Raw genomic sequence first — 11,893 nt, 5'->3', positions numbered from 1 at the left:
AAGGAAGGAAAGAAGGAATGTTGAAAGAAAGACTTGAAGAAAAAAAAATGATAGAAAGAACACCACCACCACCACCACCACCACCAACAACAACAACAACAACAACAACAAACCCTATATTAAACTCTCCATGACCACCACCAATTGTAACAAATTAATATAACCTAACCCCCACCCCTCCCTCTCTCTCTCTCTCTCTCTCTCTCTCTCTCTCTCTCTCTCTAGGACGAGGGCATCTACTCCACACCGCTGTGCTTGGAGGAAGACGCCATGTCCATCAGTTCACAGGTTCGTAAGGCGCGGTCGATGGACGCCTCCTGTCTCGATCTGAGCGTTGGCGGGGATGAGCCGCCCAGCCGACCACTGACCAGGGCGAGGTCTGAGTTCAACCTTGACCATAATCGCTTTACACGTGAGTTTTGGCGTGTTTGAGAGGGATTAGGGAGTGTTTTGGAATGTTTGGGAGTGTTCTGGAGTGTGTGGGAAAGATTGGAAAGGGTTTAGGATCGTGTGGAAGGGTTTGAGTGTGTTTTAGAGGGATTGGGGATGTTTGGGAGTGTTTTAGAAGGAGTGTGTGTGTTTGGGAGGGATTGGGAGTGTTTGGGAAGGAGTGAGTGTGTTGTGGAAAGGATTGAAAGTGTGTAAAAGGGATTAATAGTGTCTGGAAGCTTTTGAAAGGGATTGGGGAGTGTTTGGAAGGCATTGGGAGTTTTTGAAAGGGATTGGGGAATGTTTGGAAGGGATTGAAAGTGTGTGAGAGGGATTAGTAGTTTGTGAGAGTGTTTTGAAGTATGCAGAAGGGTTTGAGAGTGATTGTGAGGGATTGGAAGTTGTGGTGAGAGAGCAGGGCGTTTGAAGGGTATTTTTAGGGTTGTAGTGACAGATAAACAACTTTCTCTGTGGCCTTGGAAAATGTCGTGGTGAGAGAGCAGAACGTTTCAGAATACATATTTCAATACTCTTCGTTTTCTTCTACTGTTTCTAGCACCAAAATAAATATGTAATGATAATCCTCTTCTGTTCCTCTTCCTCATCCTCTCTTCCTCCTCCTCTTCCTCTCGCCTCTAGCTGATCCTACGGTGCTGCGGCGGTCCATGGCCATCCCTGAGGACTCCGGCAGGCGGGCCATGGCCAGGGCGCTGTATCCTTATCTGCCCAGTGGAGATAACCAGCTGTCCTTCAACGAAATGGACCTTATTGCCCTCATTGGTGAGTGTGTGTGTGTGTGTGTGTGTGTGTGTGTGTGTGTGTGTTGTGAGTTCCTTGAGTTCTCTCCTCTCTCTCTCTCTCTCTCTCTCTCTCTCTCTCTCTCTCTCTCTCTCTCTCTCTCTGGCAAGCGATAAAAAAAAAGCAAGGAAAACTATTTAATTGATATTTTGTTATATGTAAATTTGTGTTCTTTTTTATATGTTCACTTACCTGTCCTCTCTCTCTCTCTCTCTCTCTCTCTCTCTCTCTCTCTCTCTCTCTCTCTCTCTCTGTGGTTTTATCTAATTATTCATCATTTTCACACTTTGTTACTCATTCACTCATTATTTTACTCACTCTCTCTCTCTCTCTCTCTCTCTCTCTCTCTCTCTCTCTCTCTCTCTCCCCCCAGGTGAGAAGAACAAGGGTTGGCAGTATGGGGAGAACCTTCGCTCCCAGAGGTGTGGCTGGTTCCCTGTGGCCTATACTGAGTTGCTGCATGAGGAAGATGACTCGGCCCTTGGGTATGTCCTCATCTCACTCATCTCACCTCATGTCCTCACTCACCTTTTTTCCTCCATTCCTGGGTGTGTCCTCATCTCACTCATCTCACCTCATGTCCTCACTCACCTTTTTTCCTCCATTCCTTCTCCATCCCACTTTCTCATTCACATTTTTGACTCATTCCTCATTCATGTTCTCATTCCTCTTTTTTCCTTCATCCTTCTAAATCCTTCCTCTATTTTTTTTTTTTTTTGCCTTCTTCTCTTCCTTCTCTTTCTCGTTTCCTACATCGTCTTTTTCCTTTTTTTTTTTTCATTGATGTTACCTCCCTATATTCTTTCTCTCTCTCTCTCTCTCTCTCTCTCTCTCTCTCTCTCTCTCTCTGATTTTACTCAATTATTCATTATTTCCTCATCATTCATTCATGTACTTCATCTCTCTCTCTCTCTCTCTCTCTCTCTCTCTCTCTCTCTGGTTTTATTAATTATTTCATTATTTACTTACTTTCTTACTCATTTACTCATTACTTTACTCATCATTCACTCAACTCATCATCTCTCTCTTTCTTTCTTTCTTTCTCTCTCTCTCTCTTTCTTTATTCATTCATTCATCATTTACTCACTTTCTTACTCATTCACTCATTCTTTTACTCATCATTCACTCATTCACTTCACCCTAGTTACTCATTCTATCATTTCTGCTTTTTATTATATTTTTCCTGTGTTTTTTCATCATCAACTTTGTATATTCATGAGTTTGTGGTACTCACTGACTCACTGACTCACTCCTACACGTGTTCACTCATCTCAGTCACTCATCCATGTATAAGTGCCCAGTTTAGTGTTGTAGTGTGCTGTAGATTGCTAAAAGTGTGCTGAGAGGATTGTAAGTAAGAGTTGCTAATTGTATCTCTATTCTTGCTCTCTCTCTCTCTCTCTCTCTCTCTCTCTCTCTCTCTCTCTCTCTCTCTCTCTGGTATTGCTTTTTCTCTTTTTCTCTTCGTTTTTTCTCCTTTTCTGGCTGTCTTCTTCTTCTCCTCCTCCTCCTCCTCCTCCTCCTCCTCCTCCTCCTCCTTCCGTTCTCCATTTCCGTCTTTCTCCTTTATCTCCACCTTTTTTTTCTTTCCTTTTTTTTTTTGCATTTTATTTTCCTCCTCCCTTCTCGACCTGACCGCTTTTCTCTCCTCCTCCTCCTCCTCCTCTTCCTTCCCTTCCTTATTCATCCTTCTTCCATTATATTCTCTCTCTCTCTCTCTCTCTCTCTCTCTCTCTCTCTCTCTCTCTCTCTCTCTCTCTCTCTCTACAGTAGTTTCCACAGTTTACAACACGCACGCACCCGCAGTACTGTAACAGACCCCTCCTGCTTCGGCCCCTCCTCCCTGCCCCCCTCCATTGAGTATAGGGGTCTGCACCAGGGGGCGGAGGTAGGTGCCGCCCCCCACTTGCCAGGCCCAGCGCCCCCCCACCACCAGCACCACCCTCGCGCCCACCAGAAGCATAGATCTGTGAGTGCTGGTGGCGTGCAGGTAATGCCTAGAGCAGTGGTGTTGGGTACGCTTGATTTGTTTGAGTGTGCCTTAAAAGTTTTTCGTTTTCTGTGGTTTGGTTAAGTTTTTTATGGTTTTGATTTTTTTTTTTTTGTGGGATTTAATTTTTTTTAAGTGTTTTTATTTTGTATTGGTGCGTTTGGTGATGTGTTTATTTATTTATTTATTTATTTATTTATTATTATTATTATTATTATTATTATTATTATTATTATTATTATTATTATTATTATTATTATTCTTTCCGTCTTTTTCCTTACAATTTTTTTTGTTTTATCAAGAAATTTTTAGTGTCATGTATATTTTTCAGAAAGGATTCGCCAGAACTTCTTATAAATGCATGAAAAACATTAACATTTTCAATAATTCAATAATAATTCAATACTAATTGGCGTGTTTGGTGTGTGCATAGAAGGAAAGGGTTGAAGAGCGTTAGAATCCTAGTTTTTGTTGGTGTTTTCTGCACTAATAAGGCGTGTACGTATAATGAAGGCAGGAATTCAAGAAGGCTAAAATTTGAGATTCTTCCACTAATCAGGCGTGTTTGGTGTGTGTATACAAGGAAAGGGTTTAAGAGCGTTAGAATGCGATATTTTGGTGGTGTTTTTCTATACTAATCCTTCGTGTTTGGTGTTTGCACAGTTCCGAGCCACAAGTCCCCCCTCCGCCGCCCATGCCCGTGCCTCCGCCTCTTCTACCACGGCCCTTCCAGTCCCAAATGAGTCCAATACGCGTGCTGCCGCCCCATCCAAACCACATGTGACCCCCTCCCCCTCTCTAGACACCCTGCACTCCTCCACCTCCACCTCCACCACGGCCTCGTCCACCAACACCGTCCTGTACAACCACTACCACATCCACCACCCGCCTCATCCACCTCGCGTCCCGGCGCCCACTCTTAAAAAGTCACCCAGTTTGCATAGCCACAGTCACTCCACCTCTCCACCTCGCTCCACCTCTTCCGGGCTGACGAGGTCTTACACTACTGTGGCCTCCTCTTCCACCTCCTCCACCACCTCCTCCTCGCACGCCTCCACTCGCTACCACAAGAGGGGGAGTGGTAACGCTTCCTTCCACTCCAGCGATGATAGTGGATTTAGTAATGAGAGTGGAGTGGGTAGTCACCGCCCTCCACCTAACCCCGAGGTGGATTACTCTGATGATGATAACTCCAGTGGGTAAGTCCGTGTGTGTGTGTGTGTGTGTGTGTGTGTGTGTGTGTGTGTGTGTGTGTGTGTGTGTGTGTGTTGTTTTGTTTTGTTTGCTTGCTTGCTTGTATGTGTTTGTCTTAAGTTTTTTTTTTTTCCTTTTTATCTCTTTCTCTGTTTTTGTTTTCCCTGATTTTCTTTTCTGTTTCTTCGTTTCCTCTCTATCCACCTCTCCGTTTTCTTCCTCCATGTCTTGATACAAACTCTTCATTTTAATTTTATTACAGTTCCCGTTAAACTTTATTTCAGTTTTCTATAGTCACCACGTTTTCTTTCACATTAGATCCCCTTTTAATTTTTCTGGAATCCAAATTTTTACTCTTAATCAGCAAAACCTCACAGCATTGGTCTCAGTAACAGCTTCTGGCAGTGTTGCGCTATGTTCATGTGCTGTGTGTGCTTATTATGTGTCTGTGTGCACTTTCCACCCCTCATGTGCACCTCTTCTGGGCCTGTGTGTGTGTGTCAGTGTGTGTGTCTTGAACCCTCCATTTCTACCACCAGGACGGACCAAGACCACTGTAGGAACACTCTAAGCTCGCGATGGCTTTGGTCTGCCTCCTCTCTGAACTGCGACAGCATGGCAGGAGGCACGGAGAGCAGGGAGGGCACGTGCTTCACCCCCTGCACATCCACCACCTACACCAGCAGCAGCAGAAGCACGGATAACATGACGCTGCCTTCAGGGAAAAGCAAGGACAGACGCAGACACCCTTCCCTTCCGTCCCTCGCGTCTTTCTCCGATCACTTCGTCACCGTGGCACGTAGGAAGGCGAAACCAAAGTCCCCCTGTGCCCAGAAGATCCTGGCGCAGAGGGAGCGAGGCAGGAGGACCCTTAGAAGGAGCTCCTCCCTGCTGTGTCTCGGCATGGAGTCCTGCGTGGGTCTGGACGAGTTGGTGGCTGCTGACTACGAGGAGTTGCCGAGCGGGGACTGGAAACACACCTCGAAAATTGATCTTCTAGTTGGAATACCCGAGCCGCCGCCTTATGATCCACCCCCACCACCCACTCCACCCCCCAACTCATCCACCAGCTCCCAGTCCACGCCTTCCAATACACCACGCCCCCCCATGCCTCTGCCCAAACCCAGGACGCGCCAGCCTCCTCCGTGCATCCCAAGACATCGTTTAGTGAAGTGTCTCAGAAGTCCTCCAGCGGGAACAGCACAGGGAGCGAGGAGGAGGAGGAGGAGGAGGTGTACATGGTAGTGAGGGACCATCGCAGAGAGATGACCAAGACCATCACACGAGCACACACCAGGAAGCAAGTGTGTCGCTCCCTCACCTGGGCCTCCCCGACTCCCCGCTCCAGCTCCTCACCTCCCACAGCATCCCGCACCCACGCCAGGACCACCGGCAGCAAGGACAGGCTCTCTAAGGACGCCACCACGCCGCAGAGACACGCCACCCCCGCCAGACACCAACCAACCCGCGCTGCAACAGTCCGCCTGCAAACCAGACCTCGACAGATTGAACGGCGCGTCACTTACCTGGACACGCCGCCCCCCTCGCTGAGAAAGAAGCCTCCCCGCCCCCCGCAGCCCGTCCCTGTGTCCATGCCCTCCCAGCAGTCCTACAACGGCCACCTCAATATTCTCAACTACAGTGACTTTATGAACAGACGCCTCAAGTTTCCTGAAGGCGCCTCGCGTCTCGACCGCCACTCCCTCACCACCGGCCAGCTCTGTGGGCCCTGGTACGACCTTTGGGGGGACGACCCTTCCTGCGACGTGTGAAGGACCTCAAGGACACAGTAAAGGAGTGATGGGATTCCTGCGACACTTCCCTGCGTATAGATGTTGAAGGATACAAAGAACTTAGTAGGAATCCTGACTTCTTATTGATATCTGAAGGAGGCGCCGTAGGAAACAGTATAGGAGACTAAGGATTCCTATGACCTTTTTTTCTACGTGATGTTGAAGGATACAAGGACCTTTAATAGGAGTCCTGACCTGTGCTGACCTGTCCTATGATGTCTACAGGATGCACCGAAGGATATGCCACTGGTAGGATCTCTAACACACTTTTCTGACGTGGTGAAGGATAGAAGGACTGTGAAAGGAATCCTGACTGACTGTTGGTGTCTGAAGGAAGCCCCGCACAGGACCCTTAGGACTTTTACCCAATGGAGGAGGCAGTGAAGGATACGAGAAGATGAAATAGTAACCCTGAAATCCTGTAATGCCTGAAGGATGTCTGAAGGATACAAGGAACCCTCTTATTATTTTTATTATTATTATTATTATTATTATTATTATTATTATTATTATTGTTCATTTTGTTTTGCATGTTGTATGTTGCAAGTTCCGTGTGTGTGTGTGTGTGTGTGTGTGTGTGTGTGTGTGTGTGTGTGTGTGTGTGTGTGTGTAGCATGTATGTGTACCTTTACTGTGCCTTCATGTGCGTTTTTTCATGTACGTGTGTATGTATGTATGTATATCTGTGTGCTTTTCTGTACTTACACAGTGCTTGCTTTTGATGTGTGTATATTGTTTGCACGTACATGAGAGAGAGAGAGAGAGAGAGAGAGAGAGAGAGAGAGAGAGAGAGAGAGAGAGAGAGAGAGAGAGAGAGAGGAGTGACATGATATTCTTCTCTTAACTTTGTCTTAAAATGATAGGAAGGAAGAAAGAGAAGAAGGAGGAGAAGAAGAAGAAGAAGAAGATGAGGAGGAGGAGAAGGAGGAGGAAAAAGTATAATTTCTAATCTTTCTTAAATAAGTAACTCGATATATTTCAACACATTTACTTTACTTACCAATTACTTAACTGAATTACATAACCCAATTACTTAACCCATTTGCGAGATAGTAAGTCCTCAATCCTCGTTTTCTTTGATTTTCTTCCGTTTTCTTTCGTTTTCTTTCCTTTCAATGACGTTCCAATAATTTTTTGTGTTTTTTATTGACGGACAGCCAATACCTTCTAAAAATACACTTTAAAATGGTACTTCGGCTGTTTGTGTATGCGTGTGTGCGTGTGCTAGTGTGTGTGTGTGTGTGTGTGTGTGTGTGTGTGTGTGTGTGTGTGTTCCTAATTCCCTTGTATTGCAGGCTACCCACAACCACAACAACAACAACTACAACTACCACCACTACCACCACCACCATAACTATCCCATCCACCACCACCATCACAACCCCATCCACCACCACCACCACCACCACCGCCGCCACCACCACCACTCCTTCCACCTCCTCCAAACCCATCCTTTCCACCTCCTCCTCCGTGAAGAAGAAGGAGAAGAAGAGCAGATAGCTGAGTGTGGAGGAGACTCAGCACACCTCCTCCTCCTCCTCCTCCTCCTCAGTGCTGACTGCTAAAGTGTTCTCCGGGACCTTCTAGCACTCAGCACCTCAGCTCACCACTCAGCACTAAGCTTCGTCTGCTAAATGTAGCGAATTTTTTTTTTTTTTTTATTGATTTATTCTTCATTTATTCATAGTGGAGTGGACGTTTCGAAAAGGGATTATTATTTTATTATTATTATTATTATTATTATTATTATTATTATTATTACCTGATGTGGAAACTCAAGACAACCTAACTCCTGTGTATTTTCTTATATATTTGATAGATTGATAGATTTTCTTTTCATATATTTGAAAAAGACTTGTATTATAAGTATATATTTTTTATTTCTCTCATAACTCGAGCAATATTATCATTTTAACTTATTTATTTTTGACTTGAATGCACTAAAACAACAAAGTTTATATACATTATTATTATTATTATTATTATTATTATTATTATTATTATTATTATTATTGATGACTAACTATTGCTGTTATTATTTATTTTGTTTAGGAGCGTGCATCATTACTAACCTGTACATTATCATCGTGAATGGCTTATGGTAAACTTTTCATTTATCATTATTATCATTATTTACAATACCTACTTTATCTTTATTCAAATGTTCTGTGTTACTAACTCATTTTATTTTTCCATGTAATAATAATCCTGTTATCTATTTATTGTTATCATTATTTTTATCATTCAGTCTATGTATATTGTCCTTATCAAACTGTACATTAACTCTTAAGTGTAAACAAAATGTAATTCACTATCCGGCCATACCAGAATTATTTGGAATTACAACAATCACATAATTACTAATAACAAGATATACTCAGATGATTAATTAATGAAAGAAGAAAAAAGGACTGATTAGAGAATTATTTGGAATTGTAACAGTCACATAATTACTAATAAGAAAATGTAGTCAGATGATTAATTAGTGAATGAAAAAAGGGACTGATTTGAGGGCGTGACTTTAACGAGTGATCAAAATGCCAACTATTCAATTATCTGCTGCAACACGGAAAGATAAGCAAAATGTGATAACTTTTATTTCATTTATTTTCGTTTTATGCAAGAGGGAAAACCGGCTAAGGGCAACAAAAATTAAAAAGAAGAAAAAAAGGCCCACTTGAATGCCAGTCCCCTTAAAGATCAAAAAAAGAAATAGCCAACTGTGTGGACCAAATGTCTTGAAAGTTACGCTGCTGTTACTCTTGTTAGTGTTCAAAGCGAGGTGATTAGTAGCAGAAGCAGTCAAAGCACGCAGGTCTTGATTGGATTGGATTGCATTTTCTCATTAGGCGCCGCAACATGAAGGGTCATCTGGCGCTACGCAGGTCTTGAAGTCAACGAGTATGTGTGTCGCTAATCACCACTTCTAACGAGGAGGAGGCGGTTAATTGTTGTGTTTTGTCTTGAGTGATGCTAACTTGGTGTAATGAACGAGCAGATTTTTAGAATTGTGTAAGTATTGTGAAGCAACGAGCGGTTATGTCGTTAATGATCACTGCTAACGAGGCGACAATGCATTCTGATTAACGAGTCACGGCAATTATTCGGCTGTACAAGTTATCAAGTGGTTTTGTCGTTAATTAGCGCTTTTAACGAGGAGAAAAACATGAAATATCGTTGTTTATGTCTCGCTGTGTTAACTTTCACTGATTAACGACAGACACGTTAATAATTCGGTTATTCAGATCAACCAGTGAATTTATCGTTAACCACTCCTTATAACGAGCCACTGGACAGCTCCGTGTATATGTGGTGATGGTGTGTTGTTGTTGTTGATTAATTTATTGCGCCCTTGGTGTCATACAATGAAAATTATGGGAACCAATCATCAAAATTACAGCAAAAAGTTACACACACACACACACACACACACACACACACACACACACACACACACACACACACACACACACACAGTGACGAGTGATTCACCCCTTCATTACTCGGACGCATTGCTACCTTGAGTTTGAGTGTGATTAGACCATTATTTTTTTTTTTTCTACATCAGGAAGGGTCAATGGAGGTCAGAAGATTAATAGCCAGAGTCTTCACTATTTTAACCCCTTCAATACAGGGACACATTTCCACCTTGGGTTTTGAGTGTGATTAGACCATTTTATTTACATTACGAAGGGTCTGTGGAGATCAGAAGCTTAATGGCCACAGTCTTCACTATTTTAATCCCTCACGTAAGTTTCTGAAGCTGTATAAAATGAGCAAATACTAAGCAGAATATGAAAACGTATCCTGGTAGTGAAGGGGTTAACAAGACAATGGTTAAACTAGTGAAGACTGATATAGCCATTAATCTTCTGACCTCCATAGATCCTTCCTAATGTCAATAAAATGGTCTAATCGTACATAAATCTCAAGGTTAAAAATGTGTCCCAGTACTGAATGGGTTAAGTCATGCAATGGACAGTATGGGGACAAACTATAAGATTTACAGCGAACACACACACACACACACGCATATACAACGAGTAACAAAGAAATCATCCGTAGAGACCACAAGCGTGCATCGTTAAGTTATGCAGTGAAGGATGAAGGAAAACAAGCCAATGAAAAGAAAAAGAGTCATTATATTTGCGTTATAACTTGAGAGAGAGAGAGAGAGAGAGAGAGAGAGAGAGAAGCATTGAAAAACGAAATATGTATGAAAGAAACAAACAATCATATCTCCGTCATAATACTGAGAGAGAGAAAATGTTGAAAGACGAGACTGTATGAAAGAAAACGTGATATTCTTTGTAATTCTGAAGTATCGTACGAGGAAGGAAAAACTATCGTACTCATGACTGAGAAAAAAAATAACTGCAATAATAACAAAATAAGAGATTATATATATGTAATGTGTAATGAATGATACCAGTGTGAAGGAAAAACTATCGTACACTTGAGACTGAGAAAAAATAACTGCAATAATAACAAAATAAGAGATTATATATATGTAATGGGTAATGAATGATATCAGTGTTACGTTTCTCAGATCAGCTATCGTACCGGAAGGGAGAAACTATCGTACTTGGAGCCGTGACAAATGATTCAGTGTTTTTATTTTTTCTTGCGATTCAGAACTGGTATTATTATGATGTGTATGTTTATATGTATTATATTTTTAAGGTATTTCCTGCTTGTTTTTTCCTCGTGAGTTTAGTGATACATGTCGGATACACACACACACACACACACACACACACACACACACACACACGATAACAACAACAATTATAACAACTTTCCATCCTATATACTAAAAACTGGAAAAAAAGATCACACACACACACACACACACACACACACACACACACACACACACACACACACACACACACACACACACACACACAGGAGTTATTTAGCAAGGTGTACATAGCTTAACAACCCAACCACTTAACAAGGTCACCACGCCTTAAGACTGATTAAGGACAGGTAAGCCAGGCGGTCACTGCTCACCTTAATTAAACAGACCTCACCTGGCCCACTGCGCGTCTCACCTGTTGAATATACTGTATCTATATTAATTACTGTTACCTGTCTGTTGGAAGTATTCTGAGTAAAGGTTAACTATTGTAATGTCGCTTGTTTGCATTTTCCTCTTTCTTGTTTTCCTTTGTTTTCCTTTATTTTGTTTGTTTTTTGTTTTGAATATTGTAATAACTCTTGTTTGAATTATCGTGTTACTTGTTTTGTTTGTCATTTGTTTATTGAGTTTATTTTCTTTTTCTTTCTTTCTTTCTTTCTTTTTGTTTATCTATCTTTTGTTTTGTTTTCTTTTGTTTTATTTGTTTTTCTTTTTTATTTTCTCCGTGTCTATCTTTTGTTTTTCTCAGTTTTCCTCCTCCTCTTCCTTTTTTCCCGTTTATAATTTCTCTCATTCATACTTAAATTCTCTTCTCTTTAGTCTCATCTTCGTTTTTTTTTTCCTATCTTTTTGTGTTTTCTTCGTTTCTTTATTTTCCCGTGTTTTTATTCCTTTCTCTCCGTTTGTTTTCCTATTCTTCCTTTTCCCATGTATCAATTCTCTCATTTATACTTTGCTTCTCTTTCTTTCCATTTCATCTTCCTTTCCTTCTTATATAATCTCCCTCGTGTGTATAAATCTCTTTATTTCTCGTTCTTTTTTTCA

General features: G+C 42.0%; 1 protein-coding gene across 1 annotated transcript in view; it reads left to right on the top strand.

Moving 5' to 3' along the window:
- Positions 1 to 9,857, top strand: part of LOC123512554 — an 81,268-nt gene extending 71,411 nt beyond the window's left edge. The window contains 7 exon segments of the mRNA XM_045268981.1: positions 226 to 412; positions 1,069 to 1,209; positions 1,601 to 1,712; positions 2,998 to 3,217; positions 3,881 to 4,416; positions 4,951 to 5,531; positions 5,534 to 9,857. Coding sequence (XP_045124916.1) covers positions 226 to 412; positions 1,069 to 1,209; positions 1,601 to 1,712; positions 2,998 to 3,217; positions 3,881 to 4,416; positions 4,951 to 5,531; positions 5,534 to 6,183 — 2,427 coding nt within the window. The 3' untranslated portion in view covers positions 6,184 to 9,857.
- The last annotated feature ends 2,036 nt before the right edge of the window (positions 9,858 to 11,893 follow it).

Source organism: Portunus trituberculatus, chromosome 34 (assembly GCF_017591435.1).
Source record: "Portunus trituberculatus isolate SZX2019 chromosome 34, ASM1759143v1, whole genome shotgun sequence".
NCBI classification, from domain to species: Eukaryota; Metazoa; Arthropoda; class Malacostraca; order Decapoda; family Portunidae; genus Portunus; species Portunus trituberculatus.
The sequence above is the reverse complement of the archived record's forward strand: the minus strand, read 5'-3'. Positions and strand labels throughout refer to the sequence as shown.